General features: G+C 36.4%; 1 protein-coding gene across 31 annotated transcripts in view; it reads right to left on the minus strand.

The window, feature by feature from the left end:
- The window catches only part of CLASP2 (cytoplasmic linker associated protein 2), a 146,045-nt gene that overhangs the window by 42,915 nt on the left and 80,255 nt on the right, over positions 1–22,875 (minus strand). For 20 of the 31 annotated variants that reach the window (XM_040593169.1, XM_040593189.1, XM_040593185.1 and 17 more), the window contains 10 exons: positions 22,485–22,620; positions 18,640–18,710; positions 16,566–16,625; positions 15,316–15,393; positions 14,571–14,738; positions 11,908–11,963; positions 10,604–10,774; positions 7,370–7,393; positions 4,651–4,668; positions 2,620–2,721 (listed from right to left, as the gene is read on the minus strand). In XM_040593169.1, coding sequence (XP_040449103.1) covers positions 2,620–2,721; positions 4,651–4,668; positions 7,370–7,393; positions 10,604–10,774; positions 11,908–11,963; positions 14,571–14,738; positions 15,316–15,393; positions 16,566–16,625; positions 18,640–18,710; positions 22,485–22,620 — 884 coding nt within the window. The remainder of the gene's footprint in view (positions 1–2,619; positions 2,722–4,650; positions 4,669–7,369; positions 7,394–10,603; positions 10,775–11,907; positions 11,964–14,570; positions 14,739–15,315; positions 15,394–16,565; positions 16,626–18,639; positions 18,711–22,484; positions 22,621–22,875) is intronic. The other 11 variants (XM_040593199.1, XM_040593188.1, XM_040593181.1 and 8 more) reach the window with 2 other exon arrangements.

The following is a 22,875-nucleotide window of genomic DNA, read 5'->3' on the forward strand; positions in this document are numbered from 1 at the left end:
TAACCTGACATAACAGTAAGAATTTGTTTCCATCCTGAATTTTTTTTTCTCTGAATGAGGATTTTAATGCAATTTTAGCATACCTGACAACCAAACAGGAAGGGAGAGGAAAAAATGGAACAATTTTTTTCCATAGATAAGTCTAAAATAATGAGCTATAGACTGTATAGGCATTTATTTTATGTTACAATTTAAAAAATCAAAGAGGAAGACTAAAGGGCTTCTAAAAGCCTAAAAAAGTATCTTTTGTAAAAGCATTCAAATTTGCAAGTCTTTCATAAAATGATCTTTGAACAAAAGCATTCAATAGTTGTAACCCTAAATTTACGAAAGCATTTGTGTTACAGTGGTTTTCAAAAAACTAAAAGCTTACATCTAATATGAAGCTATTCTTCCACTATAAGCTGGGGAACTAAACCAATCCCCTGTATGGAAAGATCAAGCCTCCTGCTTCCTACAACACTGTGAAAATTTTCAGTCACATAAACATCACCCAGACAGCTGGCATACAAGTGTCTGACCATTCTCCTTCACCTGTCCATTTGTATTTGCCCTGTTTATCTTCCTTAAAACATCTCAGAATTCTTGTTCTCCCCCACTGACAGGTTATAATGAGCTAACTGAAGCCATCAGTTCTGAACAGAAGTAGTAATAAAAGGCTGTAAAGATTCATTCATGCATTTATTTTTCAGACATCAGATATAGACAAATCTAGTTATTTCAATATCAATTCAATTTACCACTTTAGACATTAATACTAAGCAAAAATGAATTCTCTTAGAAATAAATGGTCATTATTAGTGAAAGGAAACAGAAAAAGCTTCAGTTTGTTTCCCGGAATATACAGTCAGTTTTAACTAATATTACGACGGTGATCACAGTATTCTTGTCTGGCTACCTAAATTTAACCCCTCCCTCAAAGCAGTATACCAAATGCCTTAAGTTTTTAAGAATTTACCAAGCCTACTCAAAGTATGAAGGTATTTTCAAAAAGCTTATTTCAGAACTTTTCCTACCACTTAGGAAAAGTGTTACAGATACTGCTTCCAGCTTTTCATAACAAGAAAAAGTGATTTGATGGAACTGTTACCTCACTTCCCTCTTAAATTACTGATCTCAATATTCTTTGCTTATGGTATAGTATAGTCATCTTAACACTGAAAACTTAAAACAAGTTTTGTACAACCTTTGTCACAGTCAATAACTAGACTATATTCTAGCTCTCGTCCCACACAGATGTGTGGGATTAAAGCACCGTCAAAGCAAAAATAATTACTTAAAGAGAGTTTATCTTACTGGATTTTATTATTTTTATATTTATCTGTTCAGATATTTTAGTCTTATTTCACAAAACCTGTGAGCATTGGCTCAGGTTTGATACAACTGTATTTGTTGGAAAAGGAAGTAATGCACAACAACGAGAAGTACTCTTTAACAGGGACTTAAAAAAGCCCAAAAATTCTTCTACCTGCTTTTTTAACCTCTGAAGTTACTCTGTTTATGGTAAATGCAGTCATTGCTATGAAGTGTTTTTGCCATTAAACACAGAATTAAGGGGTTTTATTAAAATAAAGTGGATAAGGTTACTGAGAGCAAACTAGTTGTACTAGAAAATTCAAAATCTCTATAATTTTATTTGGTTTACAATATTAGACCTGACAAACTATAGGACTGGTTCATTTAATTTTACGATAGTTTTTCTTTCGTTGACTAATATCATTTCACTTCACTTAATTAGACAAAGATGAGAGTCTGAAAACACTACAGAGCTTAGTCAGAAGACGTCTGTTGGAGACATCAGATGTGTGAACAAATTGCCATAGGTCAGCCAGTGCCAAAGAATGTGAGGTAATCAGGTCTTTTTGATTAATGACAGAGTGCTCAGCTAGATTGCATTTGCTTTGGTTTCTAAACACACACAGAAAATTACTGTGGATTAGCTGACATACAGTAAATTGCTTGTTTTAACCCTCTGATTCAAAATAAGCTAAGTAACTGATTATAAAGTTAGGGTCTAGTATTTTTACTCCAAAGAAGACTTAAGTGAACAGGAAGAGAGCATATATCCAAGAGCTAGAGCACTGCCTAGCTTAAAATGTAAATACATATGCCCGGCTGAAAAATAAAAACTTTCTGAAAAATAAGAAATCAGGTTTTACAGGTAACAGTGAGGACACCATTCAGCCTACCTATTCTTCTGTATTACTCATCCATGTGTCATATGTAACTGACACAGAAGTTTACTGGTCTTTTGTGTTGGGGAGGTCAGAAAGGGGGGAAAAGAATGTTGAGAAGTTATAATTGAAGACAGAATTTAAGGGTAGATTTAACTTCCTGTTACGTTATCTAATATAATTGGCAAGCTAAGAGCTAATGTAGTATCTTGTCCAGAGAAAAACAACATGAATTAGAAAAGCATGCAAATACCACTGACCCAAAACACTGAAAAAAATACCTTCATTTTTGTCTGGCGATGATGAACCTAAGGCACAGAACAACAACTCAGTATGTAGCTTTTTTAAAAATTAACTTTGACTGTAGCCATTGGTCAATGAATAAATATATGCTTAAACATTTGGCCTCTTTATCAGGTATAACTGACAAACAGAAAATACATACGCTGAGACTGTGACACCACTTTGGTTCTACTCCGTCCTCTGGAATCTGTTTTAGAATTTCCAATACCAACAGAAGGTGTTGAAAGCTTTGTTCGTATACGACCTATAAAAAAAATGGCATTAAACCAGTTTTTCACAGTAATGTGGAAAGCAAAGCATCAGTAGCCATTTACTAATTCTTAAGTTTCTGTAGATAAAAAAGCAGCATAGCGTAACTCAATTGGTGAAAAATTTTTTGGGATAATTAGTAGAAATTTGAACACCTTGAAGGACTTAATAGTTGAGGAATCAAAATACTTCTCCTCTGATCTTACATGTTTCAGTAAACAATTTCTCTCATAAACACCCTGAGCTGTCTAACTAGTTCTTGCCTCCTACATAAATAGGTTGACTATATTAAAGAGAAGTTTATTAAATATAATAGGCAATGCATATAACTAATGTTGCTGTATCAGGTACAGTCTTCTCATGATTACTTGTGGTTGTAACTGTACTTTTGCTGTTATAAAACTACAAAAATTATGCTGACTATTTTTTTAACAGGGTGCTGATGTTTTTCTCTAACCTAACTCCTTTTTAGAAATATAAACACTCGCTTTCCTATTACTGAAGATTCTACTGTTTTCATGGCCACAGTCAAGACTTCTACAGGATTTCCCAAGCCTTTTGTAGCATTTTGCACAGCCTACAGTACACACTTAAGTACTCCTCAGTGACAACATGATATAAGGAAATTCTACTCTCCTCAACAGACAGAAGAACTGAGGAAAAGACAGATTAAACTGAGTATCTACAACTAGATAAATTCACTTCTATCTAGAATGCCAGACCATCTTGGGTCTTTGGTTAAACCTTTCTGCATTATTAGCCATGTTCCTCATAACATCCAGAGCATTCAGTGGAATCATAAAAGAAAGGAAGACCCCAGTTGGACGAATTATAGGTAACTGAAAGATTATTCCTAATAGAAAATAATAGTTGTGTACTACATTTCCTCAGCCAACCTCTCAAACAACAGAAAAACAAAACAAAACCAAGAACCATGCTAACCATAGTTCTTATAAGTTGCAAGAACAAAACCCAAAAAGCTTGTACAGGGTGGATCTAGCTCAGTAACTAATCCACTTCTAAGAACAGCACAGTTGAAATATTTTCTAGACATGTAGAGTCAATATTTGACCTAGAAGAATTAGGTACACAGACTTATTTAGTTCTAGCCTCTTTAGGCTTCCCACAGCAGAATTTGGAGACCAACCAAGTTAATACTATTCATCCAAGTAGAGGAAATAGCCATAGATGAGAGTCTATAAGAAGAGAATCAGGATAAAGGAGGTTATTCACTAAACTGTTAGAAAACAACACACTAGCAAGAATGGTTAGATTTAACTAGTCCAAACTCTACTAGTTATCCCCGTGCAATGGCAATGTTTTCCCACTGAGTGCGGTGAGACTGCAATGCATTCAGAATTCAGCCCCACAACCTAGGAATACAGAGTGCCACTATTTGAATACTATGTTAAATTACCACTTGGAACCTGCTTCAATTTTACCAAAGTAAAACCACAGTTGGTATGCGTGAGGCAAATGAACTGTTAACTCACTTGGAGTCTCTACATCCATTCAGTAATGACAGGTTTAAATGCTAATAGCATATTGAAATATGAATTCCCAAGTCTCAAAAAGATAAGAAATAGCAGCACCTGCTTCCCAGAGCATGAACGCATTCGATGAAGTATTCAGTGACAAGATTTGCTTTAAAAAACAAACGCAAAATTATAAAGCTCCTACATTTTCACACTAGAAATGTTAAACAATGACACTTCTACTGCAGATGAGTACTTGAGAATTAAAATAAAAGCAAAATAATTGTAAAAATACTACATGACAACCAAGTATTAGATGCATAAGCTGTCTGGAGTTACCAACCTCCACAAAGCCCCAGAAAGACCATATTCTACTTTTAAAGCTTAATTTGGAGCAATGAAAATATGAAGCTGAAAACATTAGCTAGTCTAACAAAATATTTTCTTACCATCTTCAGAAGCTGTTCCTAAACAGAAAAAATAATAAAATACATGATATTCCAAACCATATTGTGTGTCTCCAATTCCTTTTTGAGATTAATCTTATGAATCTTGACAGATTTTAACAAGTCAAGAGGGCTAAAGCTTTTGTGTTGCAATTCCATTATTGAACTGAAGAAAAATTATTGAGAAACATCCATGCTATACTGTTAGTGATTTATAAGAACACAATATACAGCACTGCCTTCCCAACTTGTTACGAAACCACCAAGACAATCAATAGAAAAAAAAAAATAAATCTACCAAATAAGTCAATGAAATGACATGTACAGATAAAAACAGACATAAAAATATTTTAGTGCAAGCTCTTCTGAAAATAGAAAACATACTATCGTGTTTTTCTCTAAGATAATATATAAGGACAGTGTTTCCCACACTGGACAGTGATAATTTGAAAGGAACTGCCACCAAGGAGTATTTCTCTGAATTAAGTCCACGATTACTCTGAAGATCTACATGCACAAGATCAAGTTTTTCTCAGGGAAGTGGAAGCAATACGAGTTTGCTGAAACTAGATCTCACTTCAGCAAGTATGCCAAGCTTAACATGGCTTGATTATGACAAAATGAGAATTGGACAAATCTTTTTACTGACATCAGAACCTAGGAATTGATGGGATGCTATCTAAACAGCAGTCCTTCCTCTAAGTTCCTTTAGAGCAAATCAGATTATGGAATAAAATATGTATTAATAGTGATAAAAATGTTAAATGCCTCAAAAAAAAATCTAAAGGTATTTCCATTTTTGTTTTCACTCTGTTGTTTCTGCCTTAGAAGTGAACTACAATGATTAAAACTGTTAGTGTCTTTGGCTAGCCTGAACTTAATCTCAGCAAATCTGGCTACAGCTTTCTCATATTACACTACCTTCAAGGCACTATTTTTAAAAACTCCCTCTAAAAAATTAATTCAGTGTAAATTTCAATGTTTCTTCACAAAAAACAGTTGAAGTAATATGTATGTAGGAATTCAAAGTTTTCAAGATCAAATTTACCAGTCTGTGTTAAAAAAAAACAACCACAAACCCTAAACTAACTCCCCAAACCCACCATTATTCCAGAGCTGGATCCTGGAAGGCAGGTTCTGTGCAACACCTAAACCAGGCTAACAGCCAGCTGCTCCTAAAAGGGGTGGGTTCTGCTTCTCCTTCCTCTCCACTCCTGTGCTACCACCTGGTTTGGATGGCTAAAGACTCAGTGTCAGGTCCAAAAGCTAAATAACAGAATACTATTCACTTTTTTTTTCATGAAATAAGTTTTCTGGAGTTTGCTTGCCTACAGGGATTGATATTGAAGTATTACAAGGCATTAGTGAAAGAATTGGCAAAAACATGCAGCCAAGATTAGTGGAAAAGGAAAAACTGTTAGTTCCACATGGTGGCAGTTAGATCAGAACAGCTGGAGAGCTAAGCTGTGTTCATTCCGTCTCACACATCATCACTACAAATATTCTCTAGGGAAAAAAAACCCCAACCTGTTACTTCAGTAATTTCATAGTACTTTCTCTACTATTTTTTAAACAGGTACGTGGCACATCATTAATCGCGACTTTTGGTCTGAAGAACCGAAAAAGCCTGTACACACAGCCCTAAGAACCTTTATTGCTGGTGACAATGTGCAAAACCTCAAGATCAAATGATCAGCACAGACAGTTATGAATAAATCCTATTAAACACAACATAAGGACATGTGATATAGAAGTAAGCAAGACAGACACTACTATCTTGTACAAACTCCCCTCAATTTTTTAAAGTAGGCTTGCCATCTGCAATGCTCAAAAATGGTTCAAATTCTTCCAAGAATTATCTTTCATGAAATTGATCATCCGTGCTTTAATTCAGGACTCTGGGTTTTAGAGATGCACCTTCTTACTGTTTTCATTTCATTCTACAATAAACATCACTCAATTCCAGTAAACTACTCATTCTTTGAAACATGTACTGTTAATAAACACGTGACAAATTATTAAGAGGCAAACATAGCCCCAGCATTAAATTATAACTAGAATTATCAGGCATTGAGCTAGGACTCTGTCATTTTATTAAATGGGAAGCACTACTTACACACCCCTGAAACAGACAACTGCTATGAGAAGCCTTACTGCAGTTAGAATAAAGATATACGACCACTCCCTCCATGTGTTTAATACAGTGAATTAGAAAAAAAGTAAGGGCTAAAACTTAGCTGGAATACTTGATAAACTATTTTAACAGGTAGGTCTTCTTAACAAACTGTTCTTTAATAGAATTACATTGTCTTACAGGATTCACAGGCACTTGAAATTATGTAGCTAGACTAGATTTTGATAGAGTACTTTTGAAAGAGATTTTTGTGTGTCTTTTTTTAAATCCTTAATTATGTGGTCAAGCGTCTTCTGCTCTCCCATTGCTGTTCTGTAATTCCTCTGTAATTAACAGAGCTTTTTTAAAAAATAGGAGTAACAACCACATTTCGATAATTTTTTTTTGTCACTGATACAGAACAATCATCAAAACCATCAACAAACACAGAAATAACACAAGACATATTAAGGCTTCAAGATTATTTAGGGGTTAAAGAAAACAGCACTGTATTTTGTTAATGGACAAATATATTAAAAATCAATAATTTTACATAAAACACTATCAAATATTTAACAGAATTAGAGGACAGACTAAACAATTTCTTACCATCCATCTTGTCAGAAGTATCCTCTTTGTTGAAAAAGCAGGCAAAGAAACATGGAAAACTTAGTGTGTTAGAATAAAGGTGTTCACAGCAGAGTCATAAAACATTAATTAAGGAAAATACATTAATATTAAATACAGCAGACATGTTTTATCTAATTCATGCATGTATAAGCCACCTTAAGTAAAGTTGGCTCCTCTCAGTCCAAGGTACAAAATTACAGAACAGGGTACAAGTACCTTGCACAGGGATGCTTAATCTCTCCCTATTACCCAGATTTGAGAAAACCCTTTCAGTAAAATATTTATGAACTGTTTCATGCTTGGTGTTAACAGTTACTGAAGCATCAGTACTGAATATAATTATTGAACCACGACATTTATATTTCTTATGAAATTTCCTCCTAAGCATGAAGCCCCACCTGGGGTAAGGGACAGGAGGGAAAAACACATCACAATAATGACAGAGGAAAAATGGGAGAAAGTTCCACTCTGGTTTAAAAGCATTAAAGATTTACCAGTTCAGCTGGAAGGTAGTGCATACATATTCTGACAGTAACAATTTAGTGTGAGACATAATAATTATAACTCAAGTCTTCTTAAAAAGGACATCAATACTTAAGGATGTCAAAGATAGTTAACATTTAGAATAACTGAAGTAGAGAATGTCCTACTGCTTCTAGAACAAGCTTTTTGTAAAACAAATCATAAATAATCAAGCAAGAGTTCTTCTATTAATAATAAAAAAGGGAAGAGACAGGTGGAAACAGCTATAGATTACTATGCTCATGAACTTGTGGTCCTCTGAGGCTCTAAATTTGGCAGTTGTTTAAGCAAAAGGTGGTTGTTTCTCTGTAACTAAGGGTGAAAATAAATTCAGTCTCCAGGAGACAATGTTATATTTTTTGACTGCAACACCTGAGAATATGTGGAAAGCATCATGGAAACACAGTAACATTTTCTAGGCATTCTAGTACCATGGTCAGCATTATCTTGACAATTCTGTCATTTTGAGTTTCCAAATTTGGACTAGTACAAGCAATTCCCTTAAAATGAAGGGAAGGGAGAAGTTCACAAATGAGCCCATTTTCTGAAACATTGCACTTGCTTGGATTCACACTCCATTCATTTTAAGGTTACTGTTTGAAAACTAAGAGGAAACAAAATTCTGAGGTGGATTCCATGGTTAATCCATAGCCAAACACACAACAGTCACGCTCTCTACATAGGTAAAAGGGGACAGGTATGAGTGATTTAAATTACCTTATCACTATTAAAAAAAACTGTTAGGAGAATGAGCCAGATCAATCAAGCAGTACTGCTTTTGTGTGACTATACACAAACTGTGGTCTCCTTCACTACTACTGCCCTTATACCAGCTGTAATAGGATCTAACTTTACGATACATTGCTAGTATCACATTTTTTTGCCATTTTAAACCACCATTGTGGCATCTACTAGCAAGGCAGTCTTCCAGCTACTCAAACCGTTCAGAAGATTGTGAGCTGGGCTTACCCTATTTATTCCTCTCCCTGACCCTCACTCACCAGATCTATACATCACAGAGAATAGGCTATTTCTTTATTTCTGTTACTTTCCTGCATGAAGCCACTGCTATTTACTTCCCTGAAAATCTCTGTCCTTCTCAACCCTCGCTTACAAAACTCTGAGCATGAATCACATATCACTTAAAACGTTCTGAAAGCAAACCAACCCTCCAATCAAGAGCTAGTTTTCTCTAAAGACCAAAGCAGTCCCTTTATTTCAGCAGCATGAAGAAGATAATTAACAGAGAAATTTCTCCCTTTGTTCTGTTTGATCTTTTCCTTCTGCCACCATGCTTGCTCTGTGTCACTTCTACTTCTCACAACAGCTGAATTCCAGCTTTGAGATTCACAGTATGTCCTACGGCACATCAAAACAGACCAGGCAATACTCTTACCCTGGAAATCATCACACCTATTTCAGGCTTTTAGGCATTAACGAGGGAGGAACTGAGAATTCCTCGAGCAATCAAGTGCATCTCCTCTGCCGAGCAAACTGAGCAGCCAAACTTCAGCGTTCCCCCGCTACCCGGAGGGCTCTCTCATTGCCCCGCTGTGGGCACTAGAGGGAGCCGAGCCCACACCTGAAATTACCATTTCAAACAGCAAGTATTCCTTCTGTCACCCTTGTCTACACTCACAAACTTAATCCTGAAATCAATGGTGTTCGAACCATTTCAAATAGCCCGTGGCAGGGGGATTGGAACTAGAAGATCTTTAAGGTCCCTTCCACCCATACTGCTCTATGATGATAAAAGAACCAATTCATTTATAATAGTCATAAACTTAAAATTTTAATTTAAAAAAGCACAACCAAAAACTTAGAAAACCATAGTCTAAGTATATCCTAACATGTCCCCAAACACAAGGTTTCTCTGCCTCTCCTGTGATCACCTTTGGCAATACCGACATCAGGACATGTCTCCTTGGTGATCTAACTGGCACATCAGCTGAGAAGAAAAAAACGACAGTTTTGTGAACACTGAACCTCACTTCCCTCATTGCTACCCCTACAGTATGGATAACTTAAAAAGAACAAAAACATGACCATATTCCTTGGGGCTCCCCATCTAGCGGAAGTTCTAACATCTACCACCATTTGGTATTACTACTATCTAACACTCTTCTGCACTTATCATTTATAGCACTTTATATCTAACAGCAAGTACTCCTATCAATGAAGACTGTCACCTAGATAAACATCCACATAGTTCCATCAACATGCTTAAAGAAGAAATCTATGAAGCCAATTTTGTATATTATTGTGTAAACCACTTCTGCATTACATGAAGAAGCCACCACTTACTGCCAGGATGTCTTTTCAGCACTGCTGTAAAATAACCAGCTAAAGAGCTGAGAAAAAGGAAAAATCAAGAGTCCTAATACTCATTTCACTACTGCTTCTAGAAATAAAAAAGCCATGATCGCTATCTGCTGTTAAGTGTTGCCCTTTCCAATAATTGATGTTAACTCCAGATTAACACATTTTTGAAGAGCACAGTGTGAATATATTCTTTGCATTGGCATTCTTCCAGCACAAGCAAAGCAAAACAGCGAAGTTGGTAACTAACTTCAGAACACCTGCTCTTTTGCAGTGTTAAATACTACTAAAAATGACCAGTATTTCCCCTTAACTTCTTGATCAAAAAAACTTTTAAAATATCTCACAGTATTGCAAAGATGTTCCCCTTACCTAGCGAAGCGTAAGATCCCGGGGGTAGACCAGCTGCTGATAAGCGCCCAGCTCCAGCTGTCTGTCCAGCAGCGTGGCGGGCCTTTGCACCTGCGGCAGCATTAACATCAATGTCACTGCGAGACCTCTGCAGAGTTCCTGGGCTTGGAACACCCTTGCTGCTGCCTGAAACTAGGAAATAAAAATTAAAAGTATTAGGAAATTAAGTCTATAATGAATAAAATGAATTGTATTTAAAAGTTTAACATTTTCTACTACTGCAGCATACCAGCAGAAAGTACAGAAAATAATGTAAAGAAGTAGAAGTCACATTAATACTAAAAAAAGTATTACTGAGTTAAGGAGGAAACTTAGACCTGGTGTTGCCATGAAATTCAGATAAAGAAGTTTATTTTACAGTAGTATTTACCTTCATTCAGCATGAAATTATAGCATTATTTAATACAAACTACATGTTCCCATGCCAGCACAAATTACATAATTTTGAACATTTATCCAATTTATTACATCACTGAATGCTTCACGAACATAAGGAAATTCACAGCATCCCTCGTGATACTGAGGAAAAATAATATTCCCACATTTCAGCTAAGATAAAGCCAAAGGCAAGCTGAATGCATACCCTGAATTGTTTTAGGGTATAATCTTCTGTAACATATTTTTATATTCACCTCCTATTATTTACTGAATCTTAACTATTTGCTTCAGTTAATTTTAACTATTGGTTTATGCCTTCAAAACCTGACTCCCCCTTAACAGTTTCAGTATCCAGAAAATAAGCACTCTCAATTACAGGCCATTTGTAAAACGTTCAAATTATTTACTCTGCAAGACTTACAAACACATTAAGTGAAAAAAGAGCAAAGACAATTCTGAACACTCAAGATAAAATTAAACTCTTTGTATCGCAAATCTGCGGGTTTTGTTTTTTTATGAAGAGCAACAGCTACACAAAACCGATGAAAGGTAGAGTCCTTCATTTCCAATTGCCGTAAGCCTAATAATCATGAACAGACCACAGAGTAATGATTTTCTTTGAGACTGTCTGATGACATAACTCCAAAGACAGATGATCAATTAATTGTACCAATACTTTGCAAATTATGTCTTATACTTGCAACAACTAAAACAAGACAAAATGTGAAGCAAGTATGAGGCAATCTTGGCTCCAGGTGCCATTTGTAGTGACACATCATTATTTAAGGGTACATGCTCAAGACAGTAAAATTTTAAGCTGCATTTAAAACTTTTTATTCAAAGAACATGAAGAACAATCACCGTGCACTGCACTGCAACCACCTTACCTCTGCCTGCAAGGCTTGCTGGGCTGGCTGCAGACCATTTAGATGATAGAGGCCGACTGAAAAAAGAAGTCGATAAACCTGATAAGTAAGCCTCAGGTATCAGATCCAACATGAACAATAAAAAAGAGAAGAAGCGTTCTGTTCTTTTCTCCCCTTCAACCTTAGATGAACACATTAAATATGGAATGATAAGGAAAACACAATCATCTTTTATATTTTATAAAATTGCATCTTCATCACAAAGCATTAATCCTTTGATTGCTGATAGGCACACATTGCTAACACAAAGTTCAGGTATTCCAGACATGGTCACGGAACATTTAAAGTGGTGAGTACAAGGTTTTAACTACAGGGCTCATCTTAAACCAGCCACCAGACAAAACCAGCAGGCCTCCATTTCTGAAAGAAATTATGTGAAGTGGTGTCTGCAGTAACAAGGAAAACAGGTGTACAACTCATAAGCCTCCTCCAGTCCTGCATCTTCCATGAACTGAGTTAAAATTAAGAAGAAAATTGCTGGAACTTCCCAGCAGCTTGAGTGTATTTCCTCTGTTTGAATGTTAAAGGCTCCCACAATTTATGTAAGGAGAAGAATCCCATGTCTTCTCCACTTTGTTTTCTTTCAATTTCCCTTTACTCTTGCTGCAAAAACGAGTAATTGGTGAAGTGAAATATTTTTATCTACTCAAGTTTAACTGTGAGCCCTTCCTTCTGCCTGGTTCAGAAGGGTAAAATGCAGTCAGAGGGACCAGGGAAAAGCAAGAGACTAGTAGAAGAAAGCATGGAATTTTACTCATTTATTCCCATCTACCCATCTAAGTATTTTACTGACTGGGAAGGTTTGTATTTGCTGAAATAGTTAGCTCAAATTACAGCTTGAGTCTAGAGTCTCAGCTTTAGTAAAAATAATCTGCCTCTGATTTCAAACCAAAAATCAGAGAGAAAAGAGATGCCTCATACTGTGTGTGCATTTATCTAAGTTATTAGCTCAGGTGCTCAATGACAACATGGAGGCCAGCACTGTTAGACCTAACTCCTCACATGAGAACATGTATTTGCAGCTTATTATGAATGATACCTGCCTTTCTGAGTTACAAAGTAGTGTTCTGGAGGTATTTTGCTGCAAGTCAGTCAAGGAGGCTGAGGCAGGATTCCTGGGTGCATCCTGACCTTACAGACTGCTCCAAACAGAAGGCCCAGACAACTGTCACAATCTATTTCAACTGACATTTCATTTAAGCGGTTTCATATAGGTAGGCACAAGTCACCATGTTTCCCTCATTCCATTCTCCTTAATACCATTTTTGATCAATGAATGATCTGTTAGAGCTCTAAGCTCAGAGCATTGAAAATCATGGAGGATCAGACTTTTAGGAAAATCATACCCATATTTCTTAGGTTAATCTCCACAGGGAGAATTCAGCATCTATATTAATAGCCAGAAATACAGTTTTGGGTAACACAGGGAAAATAACATGCATCTACAGGCAAAATAAGTGAAAAATCAATTAAAAATTAATTAGTTTGGAATATCATGATCTCTTTTTTACTCCTCCCTTTCTGTACTGTAGTACTTGCATATCTTGCAATATAGGAAGTAACACTTGAGGCTTTAAGAGTAACTTAAGATTTTAACGTCTCTGTAATTTAGTTTTTAACATTTCATTACTAGTAACTCATTAACAGCACTTTGATTTTCAGACAGGGAATATAGATTAATTTAAACACGAGTAATTAATCTTTGAATAAACATGTTTGTGGAAAATGAAATGTTAGCAATAGCCTACATTACAATTACTTTTAAAATGTTTTTTATAGTTATAAGTACCATAGGAAAGATAAGCTAAGCTTCTGGTATTTAAGACAGCAGTCAAAAGAACAAAAAAAAAGTTAACTTCCAGTATGCTGGAAGTAGTCTCTGCTTTCAAGTCAAAAGTGAGCAGACAAGTTCTCTGGCTTTGGAAATGAAGCATCTGAATTGAAATGTTAACAGGTTTAAACACTTTGAGGAAGCTGTCTAGAATGTAAAGGGGGAAAAAAAATCTTCTATTACTATTTTACATTTCTACTAAAAAGCCAGTAGATTTCTTTTGCTACTGGTACCTAAGTGAACTTTAATTTATTCAACCCAGGATTGTCTATACATCTTAATACACCACAGACTGCAGCACAGACCCACCCTCTAGTAATTAGCACAGCTGCAAAATACTGCTAATAGATATTCAATACTGTGAAGACAGCAGAGAAAAAAAAAGGCATCTCCAACCTGAATGAATCTCAGTGTCAGTGTGTCTCATACTTCCCAGTGAAAAGAGGTAAAAAAAAGGAGTAACACCATTATTTCTTTCCTGGATTTAATTAATTGCACCAGAATGCTGGACACCAACATGTGAACCTTGAAGATATTTTGGCATAACAGAGGCTTTTAAGGAATAAATAATGAATAAGAACATCCTGCTAAAATCCAGTTAATGACTGTCTTCATTTTTCACCTTGCCGGGGTAATACTGTCATATAGGAAAACAGAGTAAAAGACTTTATTTAGTAAGAAGTGACAAAATACAACTGCAGCCTTTATGTACACCACAGAAGTCTGGCTCATTTGCTTTTGAGAAACAGTTTCTATTTTTTTATAGGCTCAGAAACAGTTAAGCAATCCTTACTTGAGGCTCTCCTGTGAGCTGGAAGATGACCTGTCTGACTGAGGGAGAGATGCTATACTGCCAGAATTCTTCAAGTAGGTCTGGAGGCTTCTTTGATAGGGTGGCTCAAGAGAATTGTACAGAGTCTCAGCTTCACTAGGAAAATGATTTCTAAGACCCAGGTAAGCCCTGCAAAATAAGAGAATAACCACATGTAATTGCTCAGTATTTTCTTCAAAGTCAGGAAGTAAAGATTATAGAACTAATCAGCGAATGGAAGGCAATGAACTCAGACTGAAAATATGCAACATATACAATACTTATCAAATCATAAAAGAAACCAGTTACATTGGCTGAATTAATCTTTTCAAAGTAACTTAAGTCTATCCTCTGAAATTCTTACATTCACATACCGATTCTGTGTGGAATCAAGACAAATTCTCTTCTGGCCTAATCACCAGTCAAAGCACTGCAGTTTTTTATTGACTTAATTAAGAGAGGGGGATGATTCTGCAGCAGTATCAATCTTTATGACTCCCATTTCAGTAGAATCGTCAATTGCTGCACAACAGTATTAACTGTTTCAACTTTCAGATTGTCTTTTGCAAAAGAAACCAGGCATTAATTCAGAACTCAGAACAGAAACATCAAATTTTAACCTGCGTCCTCTTCTTCAGCCATAGTTGAAGTCACCCACCTCCGATATGCCTTCTATCACTCATGTAAAACATTCAATTTGTCAGAGCAAAATGTAGTCAAAACTCACTTTCTTGCCTCCACTCTTGCTTCTGCATCAGCATCATGAATGCCTTTCTTGATCGTTTCAACCAAGACAGCTGCATGCCTAGAAGACAGACATTCTTCATGCTATTTTGCTACTCCAAATTCAAAGTAGTAAAGTTTTACACTTCAACTAACGTTTCTCTGAGTAAAAAACAGCTGAGATATGCTTTCTAAGATATCAAGGAAACAAACACTTAAGCATACTGATGACAATTGCACCTTCTGTTAAAGGTTTAGGTAAGCTTCCTCCTTCAATCTAAAAGAATTATAATCTGCTTTTCAGACATACATATATCACATTTAAAATTTTTTAATATCTTTAAGACACCTACTTTCCTCAAATAGAAAAACCATTTCCCCTACTATATTAATAATAAGAAAAATGAAAAAGTTAAGATTGGTAAATCCACTTTCCTGAAAATAAACCTCTGAACGCTTTTGGCCTATGAGTTTTAAATCTCAACAGATGCTCGCAAGAACAGCAAAACGCCCAGAACAACAACCAAAAATTGTGATGATGAACAGATTTTAATTCAAGACATGTTTGAAGTTTTGGGGTTTGGCTGGGGAGGGGGGACATCGGGGATTTTTTTGTCTTTTTAAAATATACACATAGACACACTGATATAAATCATGATGTCCCCATTGCTCCCTTTCTCAGGAGCACCTTCAGGGGTTGAAAGGTAACTGTGGAGCTGGATGACCGTGAAGCTCTTCAGAGTCTTCTCTGGAGGCCCCTTAATCTCTTTGCTCTTACTCCATTCTTCGAATAAACATTCTGCAGAGCCGATGCATGTATTATTTTCCTGTCTGCTGGAGAAGCTACAGTATGATCTTAATACTAGAAACAGCCCTCCAGCCTAATCCCACTTGCCCTCTTTTATGGTGAGTATCATCCTTTCAGGACAAAAGACAGATGCTTACCTGTGCATCTCTGCCACACAGCACACATGACTTAAGTGAAACTCTGCAAGTATGGTGCACATTGCTCATGATACAGAAGAAGAGGCAGAGGGTAAAGAAAGAAACCAACACAAAGTCAGGGCTGGAACACACAGCTCTCCTTCTCCCTGGCACCTAAAAAGCCACATGCCCTGCTGTGCTAGAAAGGTTGTCCATGCTGGAAAGGCTGGCCAACACTGAACAAAATCCAACTGAATGCTTTAATGAAAACATTTCTGTCTTAAAACTCATCAGCAGTTTATTCTTGGGGAAAAATATACTGGCCCATACCTTTCCAACGAATGTGTTTGCCACTCTTGCAACAGCAAGTCTAAGAACTCAAAGGAGCGTCTAAAAAGACAGAAGAGTTATAATTAATATTCATTTCTCTCATGTGTTTGCAGAATAAACAGTAACTTTATTCTTTCCCCAGAGGAAAACAAATACCTAAAATAAAAGTACATTTATCTGTCAAATGACATTGGTTGCCATATTGCAAAATTAAAATATTCTGTATAGAACATAAGTAAACATGCATGCTAACTAACTCTGAACTTTAAAAAAATACATGTGGTTCAATTAACCATCTGTTGCTCAACTCATATTATTACACATGCTATATTAGTTAGCCCCAAAACAACAGACAAAATTAATTAGTTTAAAAATTGTACAAAGTATAAAATCTTAATATAAAAAAAATCAATACTTTAAAAATTCAGCTGTTGAGTCACAACATAATATTCCCATAGCAGTGCACTTCTGTCCCAAACCAATTCCCATCCTTTCACCTGTCACTACTGAGTATGTAGCATCAAAGAAAACAGGAGACCGTTAGCAGAAGGCTCTGCGTAAAGAAAGCAATCCTAAAGATTTGCTGGTATTGTACAACATTATGTAACTGCATTCATTATTAATTCTGAATTCTTGACAATTCAGTAGACAGCCATTAGCAAAAGGCCTATTTTATAATACATCTTCTGTAGCTAGATCCTGATAAACAAATCAAAGTGACACAAATTAGGAAGATTCAGATAAGTCTTCAAAAAGGTAGTGGACTCTGTTGCCTGGAACCACTTTTTCTGCTTATGTTGCATCTTAGACCTCATCTAGAGGGGCAGATTTAATTTTTACTCTATCCAAATCCTTTGGACACTTACAAGGCATGACAAGAAACCCTGAAACACTTTGTACTATTATAACCAATCTAGTTTGTCTTTCCAAAGGAATGAAGTCAGTGTGAAAACAATGCAGTTTTGGCCACCTTCACTGACAGTCTCTGAATCATCAACTGCAGGATCAAAGCCACCTACTGTCTGATGTTCCTCAGCAAAGTTGTGGTAAGTGGAGACACTGAAGCCCTGTGAATTGTTTTCCAGTCAAACCAGAAGTTATGACAGGTCAGTTTAACCTGAGTTAATACCTGCTTTGGTGGCAAAACCAGCTCTGACTCCGAGCAAATAGTTTAGATACTCAAGCTATTTCTTGCATACACATAGATATGCCACTTAAAAGACTAGCATGGGTCCAGAAACATCATCAAGTCCTTCCATGAGATTCTGTGCAGACAATGACACTCTTGTCAGAAACCAATTTTGTAGAAAGCCAACCCAAGTGTTAAAGTATCACGTTCTTGGAAGAAGCAACATGCTGAAGGTGCACCTCAGTTGTTTAATATGACAAAAGATTGATCCACCATGTCCTATCTGAGGTAGCAGTCACTGTCACAATCCCACAGTCCCCAGCATGGTAGGTTCATTATTTTGGGCACAGTATCAGACAGCCTAGCTCCACACATTGAAACTGCACTGCACAAAATGTGAAGTCCTCCTGGCATCAGAAGAGCAAGGTGCTGGCACACACTGCACACACGATGCTGTAGTGCTTTGACAAGAGCACTAACCTCAGGGACAGACCTGACAGGCCTAGTAACAGTCACTAACAGGCTCAGGCTGGTTCTTTGCTAGGACATCTGTATCTGTTTCATGCTCTCCCAATGCCTCGCAACACCTGTGGTGTTTGTTCTCATCAGACCAAGCAAAAGATTCAGCTATATTTGGTTCCCTCTCCCCGCCTTCTGGTCTTAAATCAGAGGGTACTTTTTTCAAACAAGTGTTAGGAACGTTTTAAATTAGAATAAATTCTACTGAAGGATACAGTGTACATCCCCCAATATGGCAGAGAGTACCATTCCTCAACGTCACCTAATGTAACTTCGCTGAAGTTAATTTTTGTTGTTTACTGGATAACACAGTTTTGCGTATTCAGAGTTAACTGCCATAAGTCTTCATATCTGTTTATTTTCAACATGAGCACCATATTTACAAAACCAACAGCTTTAATAATTTTCTATTTATAATGTACTCACCTTCTAACTGCAACTGATTTTGAGGTACAGTTGCTTGTTATTAAAGGTATTAGTCGTGGCACATGAGTATGCTAAAAAAAAGAAAAAAAAGACAAAGCAGTTAATGACAAAAGTATTCCTGAATTTGTACTGTACTAATTAAGTCAAACAGAATTAGCAACATAAACTGCAAACATTTACAACGCTTACTTAAATGGAGAATACTATTAAATAAGAGACTGCTACTACCATGCCAATTGTTTGTGGGTTTTTTTCCAGTGTCATCAACAATCACATGACGATATGCAGTATTTAGCTGTCAGAAGTCATATATGAAGGCTCAAATGTAACTGTCTTCTCAAAGGAGTTGTAAGCTAATGTTATTTTAGTTTTGCCACAGAAAAAAAACCCCAATAGACATAGCAGTCTTAATCAGAGTTACAGAGAAAAAACTGAATCAGTTTGAAACTATGGGTATTCTTTTAGGGATCAATACAATTAGTGCTACAAAGACAAAATTCCTTTTAATGCAAAATATGTCAATAAAATAATAAAAGCTTTGACGTAATATAAGCAAGCTTATGTATATAATCGATATGGAAACACCTAACGTTCTCATGGGAAAAGAAAATTTGAACTTTTACTCTTGAACATTTAAAATGGATAAGGTAAACTACATTAAATCCAAATGCAATACTTAATTCAGAATTAAATCAGCCTTACTTCTACTTATATTAACTAATTGTAGATACAAAGTATTAACAAATTAATTCTAATAACATGCTTCAAAAAATCCATTTTCAGTTCATTTCTTTATTCCTTTCTTGATTAAATACGTAAGATAACTTCTAAAACAGTCCCCAATAGTGTGAAACTGTAAGCTATAAAACACTGCTTTAAAAGTACAATACTGAATAATTCTTAGTATCTCATGTATCATACTTTCTCCTTAGGTTATTGTTGCAGGATATAAGCACACAGATCACCACAAAAGCAGAGAGATAATTTTCAGCTGTCAGAGTATTGCCAACTTCAGAATTAGGAGGGAATTAATCAACAAATCTGGAAGAGCCTAACAGTTGCATTTGTTCATACTGATACACTTTTAAACAGGTTTTAGGGGTTTTCTTTGTGTTTTGCACAGCTTTCAACTGAAAAGTGGCACATGACTGTCAGAAAGGGAACAATAAGCAATATCAGGGGAAAGAATAAAATGTTTTTACAGATGGAGAAATCTGTATGTTCCAAGTCTCTGGAGCTACTGATGTCATAATTTGTAGAAAATGTTTTGCAAAGGAATAAAAGCCTCGGGCTTGCTTTCATTCGGCTTTAAGACTGCACATTTCACTTATTATCCCTTTGAAGCTGTAACGATACATGTTTCCTCCCAGCCTGCATTGCAACTTGATTGCCCAACCTGAATCCCACCCACCCCCCTCTGGAAAAGCTTCTGCCATCATCATACCATGCCACCATGACACACACACACCTTTTTTTTAATTGTTTTCCTGATTTACTAAGAGTCAAGAAAGAGAAAACAGACTACAGTATAAGAACTATCAGGAGAAGAAAGATTAAATCCAGTAAGGGAACAAAGATGACATGAAGCTCTTCAAGATCACTGGTACAATACAGCCTCCCACTTTTTACACAGACTCACCCTCACAGCAATTAGATACTGAAGCACCAAAAAGGATGTGAACTGGCTGTCAGTGGATTCTGGTTGGAGTTTTTGAGCAAAACGCTGACTCCAAAAGATCTAACGACTTGGGCTCTAAATATTCAACTGATTACACACTCCCTGACCAACTCTCATTTAGTCCAAAAAACCAAAGTCCAAAGGAATGTGGGGGTGCACTTCATTTAACTCTGATATTTATTTCTTTTTCCACCAAAACCTCAATTTTCTGTCAGAACACCTTGCATAAACCATTTATTGTTTGGGTATTTGAGCACTATGGGTAGGCTTGCTTCTATGCCTCCAATCTTAGTATGTTAAATTACAGCTAAGAACAGAAGTTTAAACAAAATCAGGGCAGCTACAGCCAATGCGTAGGCTTGTCTCCAACTGAACTGTACTAATAAAGCAAATTTAATGTAATCAGTGAATTTTTATTTCATGTTGCTTTTCTGGTGCTTGATTTGGCTACTGTAAACAAAAAGACAGGGTTTGTTTCTTACATGCCTGAGCTCATCTAATACTACTGCAAATGGTATTCTTCAATTACGACTTTAATCATCCTGTGTGTGTTCCTCCACTCTCAACTCTGTGCCACTAGCCATGTCACAGTACACTGAAAGAGTCTGGAGAAAAAATGCCAATGAATTTTAGTCCAAATACTGATGGCAAAGGTAATGCAGATGTCTCTGAACATATTCTCAGAGGTATGGGTAGACAGAGTAAGTACAGATTCCAAAACATACATGAGAATGGCAATAAAAGGTGTGAGTGATTAAACCACTTAGGTTTCCACCAACTTACAAAATTAAAACCACGGATGAAATCACAGTGAATAGCAGTAAAGTGCCTAACATTAAGAATACTGCAGTTCTTAATGTAGAAAGTACAGGCAACCTCCCACTTTTTTATCTGAAAAACAAAAATAGTAGTACAAGTTCCAAAAATCTAGCTAAGTATCTGGCCTCAGACACCAGTCAGAAGCAGATGCTTAAAGGTACAGACAAAAAACAGCTAGTATACAGCATTCCTCTCTTCTAAATGCTTTAAGGACTCAGCTTTGAAAGTTCTTCAAACTGAGGATTAAAATCTGTATTAGGCTTTTCTTTCATGAACTTCTGCTTTGTGACTGATCCACATAAGTCCAGCCTCTTCAACATTTGAACATTAACTCCATGGTTCCAATTTTTTTTAGTATGTTGGGGTTTTCTTGTAAAAATTCATAGTTTTGTTTGGTTGAGTTTTTTTAAAAAAATTCCTTACTAGCTTCTTAACTACTGTCTGTCCTGGTTTCAACTGGGATAATTTTCTTCTTAGCAGTTGGTGCAAGTGCTGTGTTTTGGGTTTGGGTGAGAACAATGTTGATAGCATACTGATGTTTTCAGTTGTTGCTAAGTAATGTTTACAGTAAGTCAAGGATCTCTCAGTTTCTCAGGCCCTGCCAGTGAAAAGGCTGGAGGGGCACAAGAAACTAGGAAACTGGGAGGGGACAGAGCCAGGACAACTGACCTGAACTTGCCAGAGGGATGGATATTCCATACCATGGGACATCATGCTCAGCACAGAAAGCAGAGAAGAAAGAAGGGGGGGAGGGGGGGGGGAGAGGAACATTCAGAATGATAAGTGTTTTATTTCCCACGTAAACATTACACATGATGAAGCCGGGCTTTCCTGGAGGTGGCTGAACACCTGTCTGCCAATGGGAAGTGGTGAATTAATTCCTTGTTTTGTTTTGCTTGTGTGCACAGCTTTTGCTCTACCTATTAAACTGTCATTATCTCAGCCCATGAGTCTTCTCATTTTTACTCCTCCAATTCTCTTTCCCATCCCACTGGGGTGAATGAGCAGCTGCGTGGTGCTTAGTTGTTGGCTGGAGTTAAACCACAACACTAGCTTAAGCTCTGTCTTTTCTAAAAAGACAGTTACCCTTTGAAATACACTTGCCTTTTTACAGTTAACACATTACAAAAAGATAATGAAAACAAGACTTGCTTTTCATACCTATTCCTCCATCTTTACTACGGTAATGCTGCCAATTGGTTTCAATGATGATTAATATTTGTCCATCTGTGAGAAAAATTACTTCTCTATTCAAGTCTGATTTAAAATCCTGTATTTCAGAATTATTATCTCTACTAAGAGCCACTACCTGAATATTCCTAGCAAGCAAAGTGAGAGAGACACCTACCCGAATAATGAATCTAATGGCTGCGCACCCCGAAGTCGCCATCACTTTGGCGCTGTTGGGAACCAGATTAAAAAGAGTAGGCACAATAGCTTCAGCGCCATGATCAAACTTGTTTCCCAGAACAGTTGAAAGATGGCTATTCAGGAAGAAGGAATAAAACTTGTTAACAAAAATTAATTTCTTAGTCTTACTATAACAAAGTTCACTGTACATTTTAAAGATTATCTTTCCAAACAACAGAATTTCTTTATTTCATGATTTCTAAGTCCTTGCCTCATTAGAACTGAAGAATTTGTAGAACATTTTTGTTACTTAGCAGACACCTGAAGAGGCTGAACACTAATAATGTTATTTTGTAATGAAAAACAAATACCGTAATTTGAAAGGCTAG

Source organism: Falco naumanni, chromosome 4 (genome assembly GCF_017639655.2).
Source record: "Falco naumanni isolate bFalNau1 chromosome 4, bFalNau1.pat, whole genome shotgun sequence".
NCBI classification, from domain to species: Eukaryota; Metazoa; Chordata; class Aves; order Falconiformes; family Falconidae; genus Falco; species Falco naumanni.